Source organism: Microcaecilia unicolor, chromosome 2, assembly GCF_901765095.1.
Source record: "Microcaecilia unicolor chromosome 2, aMicUni1.1, whole genome shotgun sequence".
Lineage (NCBI taxonomy): Eukaryota > Metazoa > Chordata > Amphibia > Gymnophiona > Siphonopidae > Microcaecilia > Microcaecilia unicolor.
The window spans coordinates 656,900,688-656,916,802 of NC_044032.1; the positions used below are offsets into that span (position 1 = coordinate 656,900,688).

At 43.4% G+C, this 16,115-nt stretch overlaps 2 protein-coding genes across 6 annotated transcripts in view; one reads left to right on the forward strand and one right to left on the reverse strand.

Moving 5' to 3' along the window:
• The window catches only part of LOC115461744 (fatty acid-binding protein, intestinal-like), a 961,316-nt gene that overhangs the window by 865,987 nt on the left and 79,214 nt on the right, over positions 1-16,115 (forward strand). For 2 of the 4 annotated variants that reach the window (XM_030191783.1, XM_030191782.1), the window contains exons 3-4: positions 1,124-1,231; positions 2,901-3,127. The exons of 1 other annotated variant lie outside the window; for it this stretch is intronic. In XM_030191783.1, the coding sequence (XP_030047643.1) occupies positions 1,124-1,231; positions 2,901-2,951 (159 nt within the window). In that variant the 3' untranslated portion in view covers positions 2,952-3,127. Of the gene's footprint in view, positions 1-1,123; positions 1,232-2,900; positions 3,128-16,115 lie in introns of those variants that run through there. One more of the 4 variants, XM_030191784.1, reaches the window with a different exon arrangement.
• Positions 1-16,115, reverse strand: part of LOC115461745 (fatty acid-binding protein, intestinal-like) — a 228,773-nt gene that overhangs the window by 164,481 nt on the left and 48,177 nt on the right. The window lies entirely within an intron of this gene.

Below are 16,115 nucleotides of genomic sequence, written 5' to 3' on the forward strand. Positions count from 1 at the left end.
AAGAACATAGGAAATCATGTGTGTGTGTGTGGGGGGGGGGGGGGGGGGGGGGGGGGGAAGGGTCTAAGAAACTTAGCATGGCACTTGCATATCAAAGCTTGAGATCTGCCAGTCTGCAGCTCTAGGAAGTTACAGGACTAGGCACTAACCCGCATTTCCTATTGCTGGATTTTCCATGCACTAATCAGACATCAGCGTGGAAAAATCAGCATAAAAATACTGCATCAAAGGGCAGCTAAAACTAGAATGTTCCCCTCTGTAAAGCACAGTAAAATCTAGTGCAAGAGAGTGATCTAAGGTGACATGAGGTACTGCACTTTCCTGGGATCCCTGAACTGCCTCCTCTCTTACAGCTCCCCCTCCCTCAAACACTTAAGAGGATGCTCACTCGCTTCTGCCTCTGTGCCACCATGTTTTTGGGGTTTTTTTTAAAATGATAGCGGCTGACACCAGCCCCCTGGGATGTGCTGCCATTTGTCACAATGACACTTGTAGCCGCAGAGTGCTGAGCGTTGAAGTTTATAGATTTTTCAAGATGACACTAGAGGTAGTAATGAGTAGGCCAGTAAAATCAGGGGCCAAGAGGAATAATTTTTTTGGGGGGCAGGCCCCCATGGCCCCACGTAGCTATGCCACTGGCAGGGAGTGGTGGCGGTCAGTTTATTAATTGGTGGGGCTCAACATCTCTGCCATCAAAGGTATGCCTAGTGTGCTCGCACAAAGGGAGGATGGAGAGAGAGGCATGCGTTCTCCCCCCCACCCAAATTGCAGAGCTGGCTATGTCTGGAGAGAGAGCCCGTTGTTTACCAGCACATTCCTTGTTACTATCTTAGTTCAGGTATCTTATCAGTGAAAACTGCTCCCACCCTGATCTATTCTGCCGTCCTTGGAAAGGAGCCAAAGATCAGCAGCAAAAATACCTCTGATGTTCTGTTCTCTGTGTTTAAGTTTGTTTTTTTGTATTTTTTATGTAAACCACTGATTTATGTTTTACAAACGGCCATAAACACATAAACCATAATTTATGTGGCCAATTAGTGGAAATGATGTCACCCTTGTTGCTGTCCAGGTACTAGGTTCTATCAAATATGCCTCTCAGTCATCATGTCCTATCTGGTTTTAGGGTGCTTGGAAGTTAAACGGAGACATAATGGAAGGCGAGTTTACTCGTAAAGATAACAAGAAGGTTCTGAAGACAACACGAGAAATTGTGGGGGGTGAGCTTGTACAGGTAAGTTTACACTTCTGATTTCTCACTTTCCAGAAAGTTCCAGAGCTTTCTTTTGAGTTAAATGTGTTAATAGATCTCTCCAACTCATTCAAAATCTCCGACTAAAGAATTTCTGTTACATGTATCCAGCACAGGACACTTGGGATGGGGTAGCCCAGAACCAGCCCCCTTTAAGCTCTTAATAAATTAGGCTGTGTGAGAGCATGTGTAGAAAACAATGAGCTTCATCCTTTCACAGTTTGATGTCTGACCACTAGGGATGGGCAGCTAGAGAATTTTCATCCTGTGTTTACAGGAATTTTTCTTTGCCAAAAATAATGCACACTGTAGAAAGAGTGTGCCCTTTCCCCAATACTGTGTACATAAATACACAAGTTTGCATGTGTGTCCCGATGCCAATCTAGGACTCGTCTGCCACGTTGCTGCAAAAGACAACCCATCCCTACTGAGCACAGGAGGATGAGTTGTAGGCACAAGGTTTCTAGAACTGAGGTCTTGAGCACTAGGCACCCTCGGCTTATCATAAATACATAAATGTTGCCACACTGGGACAGACCAAAGGTCCATCAAGCCCAGTATCCTGTTTCCAACAGTGGCCAATCCAGGTCACAAATACCAGGCAGAAACGCAAATAGAAGCAACATTCCATGCAGAACCCCAAAAAGTAGCAAGATTCTAGAATTCTAAAGAATAACAAGATTCCATGCAGAATTTCAAAGTCTAGCAACATTCCATTTAGAACCCCAAAGAGTAGCAAGATTCCATTCAGAATCCCAAGTACATAAGTTTTGCCATACTGGGACAGACCAAAGGTCCATCAAGCCCACCATCCTGTTTCCAACAATGGCCAATCTAGGTCACAAATACCTGGCAAGATCCACAAAACATAAATACATAGTAACATAGTAACATAGTAGCATAGTAGATGACGGCAGAGAAACACCAGTACGGTCCATCCAGTCTGCCCAACAAGATAAACTCAGATGTGCTACTTTATGTGTATACCTGACTTTGATTTGTCAAAAGTTCAATACATCTTATGCTGCTTATCCCAGAAATAGCAGTGGATTTTCCCAACATTTAGCAGAACCACACCCAAAGGATCCTCTAATTCTTCAAAACTGTTTCTATGAATAATGCTTTCCCTCCGCCCTTCTTCCTGTCCTGGGAGGCTGTTCACATATCTACCATCCTTCCTGTGTACTCGGTCTTCTACCATAAGACCTTAACACCTAGACAAGCTACTGATGCAGCGTTTATACCTTACTGCTGCCATCCCTCCCTGCAGGGAGGGTCCAAGAAAGCACAAAGACCGACGGTCTGCAAACTCCAAGATGGAAAATGAACAGAGCAGATTGTTAAAAGACAAACGTAATTTATTGTTATGTGTATATATATATATATATATATATATATATATATATATTTATTTATTTTAATTGGTTCTTAACAATAAATTACGTTTGTCTTTTAACGATCTGCTCTGTTCATTTTCCATCCCTCCCTACAGGACAGATCTGTTCAGGTTTTTAAACCTCGGCTCAGAGGACTGTGATAGTCAGTCGTGACTCCTGACTTTGTCTTCAAGAGCAGTGGTTCCCAACTTGTCCTATGGACTCCTAGCCACTTGGGTATTCAGTTAAACTTTTTTGTTTTGTTTCAACTTTAGACCTTCTCGTATGAAGAAGTAAAAGCCAAGAGGATCTTCGTGAGAGAGTGAACATCAGCCGGGGAGCTCGGTAAAGATGAGCAGAAGAAACGTGCCCTCGGTCTTTCCAACCCGTTACAGATGGGTTCCTGTAGGAGCCTAACCTACTTGACTGTTCATCTTGCCAGACGTAGCAACTACTGTTCAAACGTTCTAAAGGTGCAAATAAAACATACAAATTCAGCAAAGCTGTTCTGTGGTGGTTTTCATTAGATCCTTTGTGCATAATCCAGAGCTCAGCAATAGAACCGAGACGGTGCTGCAGATTCAGTCACAGGGGAGGGAATGTAAGATGTCACTGGAGCCTTTGCAAACGGATAATGAGTGACGCGCCTTTTATAAGCCAGAGAGACTCCTGGAGTGGAGGAGTGGCCTAGTGGTTGGGGTGGTGGACTTTGACCCTGGGGAACTGCCAAACTGAGTTCAATTCCCACTTCAGGCACAGACAGTTCCTTGTGACACTTGGCAAGTCACTTAACCCTCCATAGCCACATTGAGCCTGCCATGAGTGGGAAAGCACAGGGTACAAATGTAACAAAAAAAAATTCATTTGCTGTTTGTTCCTGATGTAAGAGGCATATTTTGATTTATTTCCCCATTTGACTCTCATTATACTGTGAGTCAGAAGTCCAGTTTTCTGATAGCGCCATTCGGAGGACCCCTGATGAAGGCATTAATGCTGAAATACAGCCTGTGCTGGGTTCTTGGAAAGTGACCTTGTATATGTCTCTCTGAACTTCAAATAAACTGGGGCTTTGGCCACCCTGGCAGTTTTGCCCTGTCCTCTTCCGCTGTCAGCTCCTGGACTTCCCCCCTCTGTCACTCAGGAGCCCTTCTCTTTTCTGTGGCCTTCTTTCACTCCTCCACTGGGCCTGGAGCCTCCCTGCATCCCAATGCCCGCAAGGCTGCCCACGCTTCCTCTGGAGTCTGCACCTTGCGCGATTTGCCCTGCACAATTAACCACATGGCAAAGGGGATATCTTATCCCCTTAGATCTCATAAACTGGGTGACCTCTCTGAAGGACTTACGCTTCTGCAAAGTTATCCAGGCCAGATCCTGGAACACACCAATCTTGCAGTTCTTCCACTTTATCTCCTCCATTTGTTTCGCCTTGGCCAGTATCTTCTCTTTCAAAGGGAAATCCGCAAAGCATACCACAATGTAACCTAGTCTGAGAATCAGTGATTTAGACAGTAAATTACAATAGGATCTATATTTCACCATTACCAATACAGTTCATGGCAGATCACATATTGGCCATAAGCTACTGAAACAGACACAGATTTGAAAGGAGCTATTGAATATTTAGAAAGGAAGGTAGACTACTCCAATGGGAGGGACCTGGGCCTGGTACAAAAAGGAAGACACCACTTGACTTGCTTTATATATGGGAATTGAATAAGGTATAGATTCAGGAAGAATGATCTATCCTACCCACAGATAAATTGATCAAAGTAGTGGGGCAAATCCCCCTATAAAAGTTTAAATATTAAAATACATAATTTGAAATGAATTGAATTGAAGGGGGGCAGACTCAAGAAAAATGTATTTTTTCATGGGGAGAGTAGTGGATACTTGGAATGCCCTCCCGCGGGAGTTGGTGGAGATGAAAACGGTAACGGAATTCAAACATACGTGGGATAAACATAAAGGAATGCTGTTCAGAAGGAATGGATCCTCAGAAGCTTAGCGGAGATTGGGTGGGAGGCGGGGCTAGTGCTGGGCAGACTTCTACGGTCTGTGCCCTGAAAATGGCTTATTTTAGAAAGAGATCCTCGGCCATCTTCCGACACAAATTGGAAGATGGCCGGCGATCTCCTGAACCCGGCCAAATCGGTATAATCGAAAGCTGATTTTGGCCGGATTTAAGTGTTTTCTGTCGCGGAGCTGGTGAAACATCAAGGAGGCGTGTTGGTAGGGTAGTGAATGCGGGTCAGGGGTGGGACTGGGGCGTGCTCACGAGATGGCCGGCTTCGCCCAATAATGAAAAAAAAACGGCCAGCCTTGCAGAGCATTTCGCCGGCTGTACTTGGTCCCTTTTTTTTCACGACCAAGCTTCAAAAAGGAGCCCCAACTCACCAAATGACCACCGGAGGGAAGTAGGGATGACCTCCCCAGTGGTCACCAAACCCCTCCCACCCCCCCCCCACCCCCAAAAAGTAAAAAACATTTTTTTGCCAGCCTCTATGCCAGCCTGAAATGTCATACGCAGCTCCATGACAGTAGTATGCAGGTCCCTGGAGCAGTTTTTAGTGGGTGCAGTGCACTTCAGACAGGTGGACCCAGGCCCATTGCCCCCTACCTGTTACACTTGTGGTGGTAAATGGGAGCCCTCCAAAAACCCTCAAAACCCACTGTACCCACATGTAGGTGCCCCCCTTTACCCATAACTACTACTACTACTACTATTTGACATTTCTAGTGCGCTATAAGGGCTATGGTAATGGTGTAAAGTTGTGGGAAGTGGGATTTGAGGGGGATTTGGGGGGCTCAGCACCCAAGGTAAGGGAGCTATGCACCTGGGAGCTATTTTTATTATTATTTTTTAATTTTTAGAAGTGCCCCCTAGGGTGCCCAGTTGGTGTCCTGGCATGTCAGGGGGACCAGTGCACTACAAATGCTGGCTCTTCCCATCACCAGATGCCTTGCATTTCGCTGGGTTTGAGTTCGCCGGCATTATTTTCCATTATGGCCGAAAACCGATGCCAGCCATCTCAAACCCGGCAAAATCTGACACTTGGCCAGGCCCATCTTTTTCGAAAATACGGTTGGCTCTGCCCACTTGCAGGACATCACATCGTTTGAACCCTGACTGTGTGACCCCTGCCAGCACTAGTCTTCACTGCAATTGTGTTAGGACTGCTGTTTCACAATTCCAGAACCAAGCCTGAACACTGCAGTCTCCTCTGTCCTCAGGACTGTCTGCCTATCACTGCAATGATCCTTTTTTAAGTGACACTTCCTGGACTGCTTTCTAGTTGTCAACAATTATGGACTTTTCTTATTTTCTTTTTCCTGTGCTTAGTATTTGGTTTTCTCTGTATTGCTCTTCTTTTGTTATGGTGATTCATGTATTGTTTCATGTTGCCAAAGACATGATCCTGAGGTTCACAATTGTTAAGTTGTGATATCATCCTCTCCTACACCTCATTTTTGTCCCATTACTTATATTTTTATTAATCCTTGTGTCCTTTGTCTCTGAGCACTTGGTACGATACTCCATGAAGACTCCAGTCCCTCACCATCTTATGTGTGAAAGGCCACAGGCTCTAAGCCCTTTTGGCCTTTCAAGAGGGAAATGTATATTCCATCCTATCCTAGACCTGTTATATGGTAATATGGCCCTGTTAGCCCTCAGTTTTCCTAGCCTCGGTGTTCTCAGCATATTTTTACTCTCTTCCTGCAGCTGCATGTTACCTACAGTGCTTTCTCAGGAAAATGTAACCCTATATTATTTACATTTAAAAATCCAGGATCACAACAAGATGGGACTTATGAGATAGGAATTGATGTCCCAGGTACTGATCCTGTAGCACGGTTTCGTCTCCATGTAAAAACATCCAATACCAACCCTACTAAATTACGGTCCGAAGGCCCCTTTTATTCAAGTAAGGTTCCTGTTAAAATATTTAATGTAACTACTTTAAAAGAGACAATCTTAAGTACATAAGTAATGCCACACTGGGAAAAGACCAAGAGTCCATCGAGTCCAGCATCCTGTCCACGACAGCGGCCAATCCAAGCCAAGGGCACCTGGCGAGCTTCCCAAACGTACAAACATTCTATACATGTTATTCCTGGAATTGTGGATTTTTCCCAAGTCCATCTAGTAGTGGTTTATGGACTTGTCCTTTAGAAAACCATCTAACCCCTTCACCACATTCTCCGGCAACGAACTCCATAGTTTAATTATGCGTTGGGTGAAGAAACGTTTTAGTAACAGGCTATGGAGACACGAACAGTTGGTTAGATTGGGTTAGATATACCACTCATTCCTTAAATCTTTCTGATTGTTATATATGTACTACCTCTCAACAGGAACCACACGTTGTTCCTTTTCCACTTACCTGGCATAAAGACCCTAACGGCATGCTTTGTATCCTGTCACTTTTTAGCAATTCACCTTTTATTAATACTGTGACCTGTAAATCTTTGAATCTTTTGTTTCCTCTAAAACCTCCTGAAACACGAGTGCCACCTATCTTTGTACCTCCTTCTTCCATTGCTAACTTTTCTAGTTGTATATCATGTACCACTTCCCCACACAAAACCTCTGCAGTATTGGGACATTTTACTCAATGTAATATGACACGTGATCAAATGTCTTTGACCAGTCTTTCTACACCGCATTCTGATATGTGATGGTATTGTGGAGTTCGCACTCTGTACCCAACTCTCCTGTATGATTGGACAGGCACTTGTGCTCTTGTTCAATTGGCCATTCCTGTCATTATCGCTTCTAACACCCCTCCTCATTCTTCAAGCCGACATAAACATGACATACGAGGGTCTTTTGATGATCATGTCTATATTGATGCTATAAGAGTCCCAAGGTGGGGGTGACAGATGAGTTTAAAGCCAGCTTGTTGCAGGATTTGAATTCTCATTGTTTTGGTGATCAACTATAAATAAAAATGTTGATTGGATTAATTATATATATTATAAGCAACAACGTTTTATCAGTTACACTAGAGATGCTGTCAAAGGTATTGCTTCACAACTTGATGCTACATCATGGATGGACAATGCATTTGGAAAATGGAAAAACTTTATTTTTGTCTGTTTTAACCACTATTATTCTCATTGCAATTTTTGTTTTATTTGGCTGTTCTATTATACCATGTGTACGTAGTTCGGTGCAATGCCTTATTGAACCTGCGTTAACTAAGAAAATGACTGCAGAACCTGCTTATGTATTGTACGAACATTTAAAAGTTAGAACTACTGATAGTGACAATATCTCTGTATAATCTAGCTAACAACTGTTTAACAAATGCACACTCGAAGATAAGTACATAAGTACATAAGTAATGCCATACTGGGAAAACCAAAGGGTCCATCGAGCCCAGCATCCTGTCCACGACAGCGGCCAATCCAGGCCAAGGGCACCTGGCAAGCTTCCCAAACGTACAAACATTCTATACATGTTATTCCTGGAATTGTGGATTTTTCCAAGTCCGTTTAGTAGTGGTTTATGGACTTGTCCTTTAGGAAACCGTCCAACCCCTTTTTAAACTCTGCTAAGCTAACCGCCTTCACCACTTTCTCCAGCAACGAATTCCAGAGTTTAATTACACGTTGGGTGAAGAAAAATTTTCTCCGATTTGTTTTAAATTCACTACACTGTAGTTTCATCGCATGCCCCCTAGTCCTAGTATTTTTGGAAAGCGTGAACAGACGCTTCACATCCACCTGTTCCACTCCACTCATTATTTTATATACCTCTATCATGTCTCCCCTCAGCCGTCTCTTCTCCAAGCTGTATAGCCCTAGCCTCCTTAGTCTTTCTTCATAGGGAAGTCGTCCCATCCCCACTATCATTTTAGTCGCCCTTCGCTGCACCTTTTCCAATTCTACTATATCTTTCTTGAGATGCGGCGACCAGAATTGAACACAATACTCAAGGTGCGGTCGCACCATGGAGCGATACAACGGCATTATAACATCCTCACACCTGTTTTCCATACCTTTCCTAATAATACCCAACATTCTATTTGCTTTCTTAGCCGCAGCAGCACACTGAGCAGAAGGTTTCAGTGTGTTATCGACGACGACACCCAGATCCCTTTCTTGGTCCGTAACTCCTAACGTGGAACCTTGCATGACGTAGCTATAATTCGGGTTCTTTTTTCCCACATGCATCACCTTGCACTTGCTCACATTAAACATCATCTGCCATTTAGCCGCCCAGTCTCCCAGTCTCGTAAGGTCCTCTTGTAATTTTTCACAATCCTGTCGCGATTTAACGACTTTGAATAACTTTGTGTCATCAGCAAATTTAATTACCTCGCTAGTTACTCCCATCTCTAAATCATTTATAAATATATTAAAAAGCAGCGGTCCTAGCACAGACCCCTGAGGAACCCCACTAACTACCCTTCTCCATTGTGAATACTGCCCATTTAACCCCACTCTCTGTTTCCTATCCTTCAACCAGTTTTTAATCCACAATAGAACATTTCCTCCTATCCCATGACCCTCCAATTTCCTCTGTAGCCTTTCATGAGGTACCTTGTCAAACGCCTTTTGAAAATCCAGATACACAATATCAACCGACTCCCCTTTGTCCACATGTTTGTTCACTCCTTCAAAGAATTGAAGTAAATTGGTCAGGCAAAGATGTTATTCACATGTGTTTTAAACATTTTTAAATATTTAGTTTAGGTATACTATAGAACTTTATTAGGAACATCCAGATATGTGCCTGACTATTGTGAGAGTGCAGGTGAAAGGGGATCCGGGAAGGCGCGAAGAAAGGGGGTACAGGGAGCCGGGGAATCCCAACGGGGCAGATTTCATGTGCACAACACCCACATTCAAAAAGCTGGGCTACCGGAGGCAGAGAAGTTGGCTGGGTTAAGGAAGAAGGGGAGGAACTACCAGTCCCAGAATCCTTCTCTTCCCCACCTGGCTGTGCAAGAGTTAGGGGAGGAGATAGAAGATTGGGAAATGGTCTCTGAGGAAGGTGATGAGGGCCAGCTGGAGAGATTGGGGGCGGGGGAAGTTGGAGAGGAGGATAAAATGGAGATTACTGAAGGGCTAGGGGAGGAACAGATGGAGATTGGAGCCCTGGCTCAAACCCAAAAAGCTGCTGTAAGAGGGTGGCTAGCTGTACCTTGGAGAGACTGGTGGAAGACTGGAGGAGAGAGGCTGAGGCACTGGGGGAGCTCTCTACTAAAGAGGAACCAGGTGCAGTCTGTGGGAGAGAAAGAGAGCTGGGCACAATTGAAACCCCAGCCTGAACCAGGTGGGAATAAAGCTGTGTAATCATGCTGTAAGAAGGTGCAAGAAAGACTGTGTAGACTGTTGCATACTAAAAAGGTCTGGGCTGCAGCCTACTAAGCTATTGGGGTTTTCCTGCTGATAATGTACTGTTCCCTAAGTGATGTAATCTGAGCTAAAGTGAAGTGAAGTTATATGGACTGTTTTTGAACCTGAATTTGAAGTTATATGGACTGTTTTGGAACCTGAATTTGACTGTGGTGAACTTGAATTGGGCTCTGGGCTGCTGGCCTAAACAACCTGGAGTGAAGGATGTTTTGTTTGATTTGAAGCAAGAAAATAAAAGCTCTTACTTATAAACATTGGGCTTTGAATGTGCCTCTGTGAAAGGAACGGAGGGAGGAGGAAGTCCTGGGAGTTCGCAGGGCCTGGAGCCAAGGCTCAGAGGAGCCAGATTGCTGTGGAGTGAAGGCAACAGTCGTGTGGAGGAAGAGGCAGCTAAGCAGGGTTGAGCCTGGCTGGGTCCTGGATGGGGGACCCAGCTACACCATGTATGTTGGTTGTTTCTGTCCACCTTCATTCTGGCTCTGTATATTTAAATTTGTCCAGCCTCTGTTGCCAACCATTCTTGTGATTCACCTTTGTGAAGGGTTATACGTCTGTAATAAAAGTGAATTTTAAAGATTGTTTTTCAGCTCTGTCTGACCGACCAGTGCGCTCGGGGTCTGTATTGTTGATTAGAAGTAATTCTGTTTAAAAATGATTGTTTAACTGTGATTGTGTGAAAATAAGTGGAATGCAGAAGATAAGACACAGCTCTAACTAATTTGGTGTGTGAAGGTCAGGATGGCGCTTGCTTTCCAGGTCCAGCCTGGCCACCTGGACTTGGAAAGCATGTGACCACATTCCCACAGTATGGCTTGTTTACCTAAACAGAGAAGCATTCTGTAATTTTCCCTTAGCTCTGAACATGAGTTCTAAGCCTTATAAAGAGGGGGGGGGGGCTTGTTACAGCAGAGTGGGGGGCTCATCTGTGAGTGGACGCACTGTGCAGAGGATCTGTTCCTGGTCCAAGAAGCTCCTGGCTCTCAATGGGAACCGGGCCCCCCCAGCTGATGTTATGAGCCTGGATGATGTAAAGACCATTGATGTGGTATGTATTATTGCTTCTTTTCCTGGTCTAAGAACTCTTAGCATTGCTTAGATGTAGAGACCAGTGATGTAATGATTGTGTGTATATAACTAATCATTGTATATGTCTTAACCATTGTATATATCCTAATCATTATTATTTATTTATTTATTGCACTTGTATCCCACATTTTCCCACCTATTTGTAGGCTCAATGTGGCTTACAGAGATCTGTTATGGCCTCGCCATGACAGGGTGAAAGGAACAAATTGGTGTTATAGAGAGATCAAGGATGACAGAGAAGAACTAAGCAGACATTTAAAGAAAGACGTCGTTTAAAATTGGGTGGGGTGGTGAAGTGTTATAGCTAAGCTACGGGTTCTCGTGGTAGGTCTTATTGAAGAGAGAGGTTTTCAGAGATTTGCGAAAGTTAGTTATTTCGTTAATTGTTTTCAATTTTGTTGGTAGTGCATTCCACAGTTGTGTGCTCATGTATGAAAAGCTGCTCGCACGTGTTAGTTTGTATTTTAATCCTTTACAGCTGGGGAAGTGTAGATTAAGAAATGTGCGGATGTAGATTTTAGCACCTCTAATAAAGGTTTCATTTATCTAATACGAATCCAAAAGAATCCACAGTAATTACGGAGTAGTCTGTGTCAGTGGAGCAGGCTGTAAATCCATAAGCAGTACATACGTCATTCATGCAGGAAACTGAACTCACCATATTGAGTGCTCATGAGGTAGTATGGTAATGACGAGTAAGATAGGTTCCGATTCCCATCCTGCTTAGGGGACTTGAGTGGCCTACAACCTAAGACAGCCTACTACCGGGGCACTAATACCATATCTTATTTACTAATATGGTGACTGGTAGAGTCCAGTACAGAAAAGAAGGCGAGACACAGATCCTAGGTGCAGGACTAGGCTGTGGTTCATGTTTCCGGGGACTTACGAGTCGCAACCTTTTAACAAACACAGATAATAAAAATAGGGTTTCTTTGCATAGCCAGAGGGAATAAGGCTCACTTCCCAAGTTCAACGTGAAGCCCTTCCAGGAAGGCCTTCAAGGGGGGGAGATGAAGAAATAGCAGCACGGTTATGGATCAAGGGATGTTGTTAAAGGTGAAGGCTGACCAAACTGACAAACCAGACTGTAGTTAGAATGGTATGTGCACAGGAGTTCAGGAAACAGAACATGAGGTAATAGACAAAGTAGCAAGAGAAAAAAATGAGTGAAAAGAATGAAGTAATGTCTTATGAACGGGCTTTGTATAGAAATAGTATATAAGTAGCTGCATGATTAGTGAATGTTTGAGACAGTTCTCAGTCAATACTTTTGTTTAAGCAGAACTGTACTCCTATGAGAAAATATATTTTTAATTCTGTATACTCTATTGGTAAGTTAATAAATTGCTTTTCTCATATGTGGCCTTGGTCTTTTATCATTCCAATCTTTTCCTGGGATATGTATGAGTATTGGGATGGTGGTAAAAAGACCTAAACCTTTATTACAGTGGCCTAGTGGTTAGAGCACCGGTCTTGACATTCAGAGGTGGCCAGTTCAAATCCCACTGCTGCTCCTTGTGATCTTGGGCAAGTCACTTAACCCTCCATTGCCTCAGGTAGGAGCTTAGATTGTGAGCCCTCCTGGGACAGAGAAATATCCAGAGTAGCTGAATGTAACTCACCTTGAGCTACTACTGAAAAAGGTGTGAGCAAAATCTAAATAAACATTCTTTGAGATTCTAGATGGAATGTTGCTGCTATTTGAGATTCTGTTGCTACTATTTGAGATTTTACGTGGAATGTTGCTATTATTTGAGATTCTGTTGCTACTATTTGAGATTCTACATGGAATGTTGCTATAGTGGAGGAGTGGCCTAGTGGTTAGAGCAGGTCTTGCAATCCAGAGGTGGCCAGTTCAAATCCCACTGCTACTCCTTGTGATCTTGGGCAAGTCACTTAACCCTTCATTGCCTCAGGTACAAACTTAGATTGTGAGCCCTCCTGGGACAGAGAAATATCCAGAGTAGCTGAATGTATCTCACCTTGAGCTACTACTGAAAAAGGTGTGAGCAAAATCCAAATAAATAAATAGTACATTTCAAAGATTGTTCTATATTAGTGATTTTACTGGCAAGATCCTCAGCAGAGGGGGACATCTTCAGTTAAACCAATTTTATTTTGACACCTGGTGACATCATTAATTATTATTATTTGTTACATTTGTATCCCACATTTTCCCACCTATTTGCAGGATCAATGTGGCTTACATAGTACCGTAGAGGCATTCGCCATCTCCGACAGAGAAACAAATACAAAGAGTTATTGTGGTCGAATAGGTTCATGTGTTATAGACACATTGGGGGATCGCAGAGAGGAAGAGTTATGCAATGTCTGTTTCCGGGTTTGGTTTCATTGTGTTGCAAGGTTTAGGCATTTAGGTTGGGTCGACTCAAACCAAATAATGTTTTTGAATTAAAGCCTCCTATACACTTGAGATGCGTAAAATTTCCTTTGTCTTATAATTATAAACCATTGGTCTCCATTTAAACCTGCTTTCCTTTGACTGAACCACTTCCTCTCCAACTCCTACACAATCTCTTTAATTTCAATAAAACCAGCCAACTTTTTTCTTATTATTAAACTTCATTCTCATAGGTGCTGTTTCATCCAAAATATCTTTACCAACATGATTCTCACCAAAAGGGCTAAGGTCACCCACATCCAGCACTAATTAATACCAGAAGGGCAGGATCCACCTGGAAGCAGAATTAATCCTCTCCATTAATGCAGAATCCACCTGGATGCAGCACTGGTTCTCATCTGAAGGGTTGGAACTACCTGAACCTAGTATTAATTCTCACCGAAAGGGCTGTATCCACATGGATCTTGCATTAATTCTTTACAGAAGGGCTGGAACAACCTGGATCCAGCATGGATTCTCCCTTGAAGGACTGGAATCACCTGGGCCCAGCATCGATTCTCACCAGAAGGGCTGGATCCAGCAATGTTTCTCTCTTGAAGAGCTGGAACTACCTGGATCCATCATTGTCACCAGAAGGGCTGTATCCACAGCAGTAATTCTTTCTAGAAGAGTTGAGTTCACCCAGATGCAGTACTAATTACCCCCCCCCCCCCCCCCAGAAGGGCAGGATTTAACCGGATCAAGAACTAATTTCCGCAAGAAGGGCTGGATCCACCTGGATCCAGCATTCTCTCCATTAAGGATCCAATATTAATTCTCATTTGAAGGGCTGGATCCTCCTGGATCCAGCAGTAATTCTCTCCAGAAGGGATAGATCCAACTTGATCCCACACTGTTTCTCATCTGAAGGGCTGGAACAACCTGGATCCAACATTAATTCTCCCAGATCCAGCACTAATTTCCCCAAGAATGGCTGGATCCAGCATTAATCCTCTCCATTAATGCTGGATCCAGCATGGATTCTCACCTTGGGAGGGGGGAATCCCGGATTAATTCTCACTAGAAGTGCTGTATCCACCTGGATCAAGCAGACCTGGATCCAGCAGTAGTTCTCTCGATTAATGATTGATCCACCTGGATCCAGCATCGATTCTCACCTGAAGTGCTGGAACTACCTGGATCCAGCATTAAATCTCACCATATGGGCTGCATCCAGCAGTAATTCTCATCAGAAGAGTTGTATCCACCTGGATCCCCAGTACTTCTCATCAGAAGGGCAGGATGCACCTGGATGCGGTGTAAATTCTCTCCAGAAGGGCTGGATCCACCATGATCCATCAATAGTTTATTTATTTATTTGTATCTCACATTTTCCCATCTTTTTGCAGGCTCAATGTGGCTTACTTAATGCCGGAGTAACAGTTGCCGCTTCCGAATCTGAGAAATACAGATTGGTATAGCATGTACATTATACAGAATAGCATTATTATTCATTGATCAAAGTGGTATTGCATTAGAGATCATAAATGATAGAATAAAGTAAAGGGTGGTTAGATAGTCAAATATAGAAAGTTCATTTATGGTATGGACAACAGGGGGTGGTGCATAGTACATTACACGTGTCCGAATTGTGAGGTAGTCCAGTGTAGGGAGTTCGGTTTTGTTGATAATTCATTGTCCGGTATTTAAGATGAGTCATTGTGGTATGTCTTTTTGAACAGGTTGGTTTTCAGTAGTTTTCGGAAGATTGTTAGGTCGTGCGTTGTTTTTATAACATTAGGCAGTGCGTTCCATAGTTGCACGCCTATATATGAGAAACTGGATGAATAGATTGATTTATACTTAAGTCCTTTGCAGCTAGGGTAATGGAGGTTCAAAAATGGGCGTGCTGACCTTTTTGTGTTCCTGGTTGGCAAATCTACGAGGTCTGACATGTAGGTCCGGGCTTCACCGTGAACAATTTTGTGAACCAAGGTGCAGACTTTGAACGCAATACGCTCCTTTAGTGGGAGCCAGTGTAGTTTTTCTCTTAGGGATTTGGCGCTTTCGTATTTTGATTTTCCAAATATGAGTCTGGCTGCTGTGTTTTGGGCCGTTTGGAGTTTTTTAATGATTTGTTCTTTGCATCCGGCGAAGATGGAATTGCAATAGTCTAGGTGGCTTAGCACCATTGATTGTACTAGGCTGCGGAATATTTCCCTTGGGAAGAAAGGTTTCACTCTTTTGAGTTTCCACATCGAGTGGAACATTTTCTTTGTTGTGTTTTTCGCATGAGTGTTTAGTGTGAGATTTCAGTCGATTGTAACTCCGAGAATTTTCAGGCTGTCTGAAACAGGAAGGCTGTATTCTGGGGTGTTTATAGTTGTGGGTTTGTTAGTTTTATATTGTGAAGAAAGGATGAGAGATTGTGTTTTTTCAGCGTTGAGTTTTAGTTGGATTGTATCCACCCATGAATTCATTATTTGGAGGCTGTGTTTAATTTCAGTTGTGATTTCTGTTAGCTCGTGTTTGAACGGTATGTAGATTGTGACATCATCTGCGTAGATGTAAGGATTAAGGCCTTGATCGGATAGTGATTTGGCTAGGGCTAGTTCTCTCTGGAAGGGCTGCATCCACCTCAACCCAGCAGTTATTCTCTCTAGAAGGTCTGCATCCACCTTGATACAGCACCCAT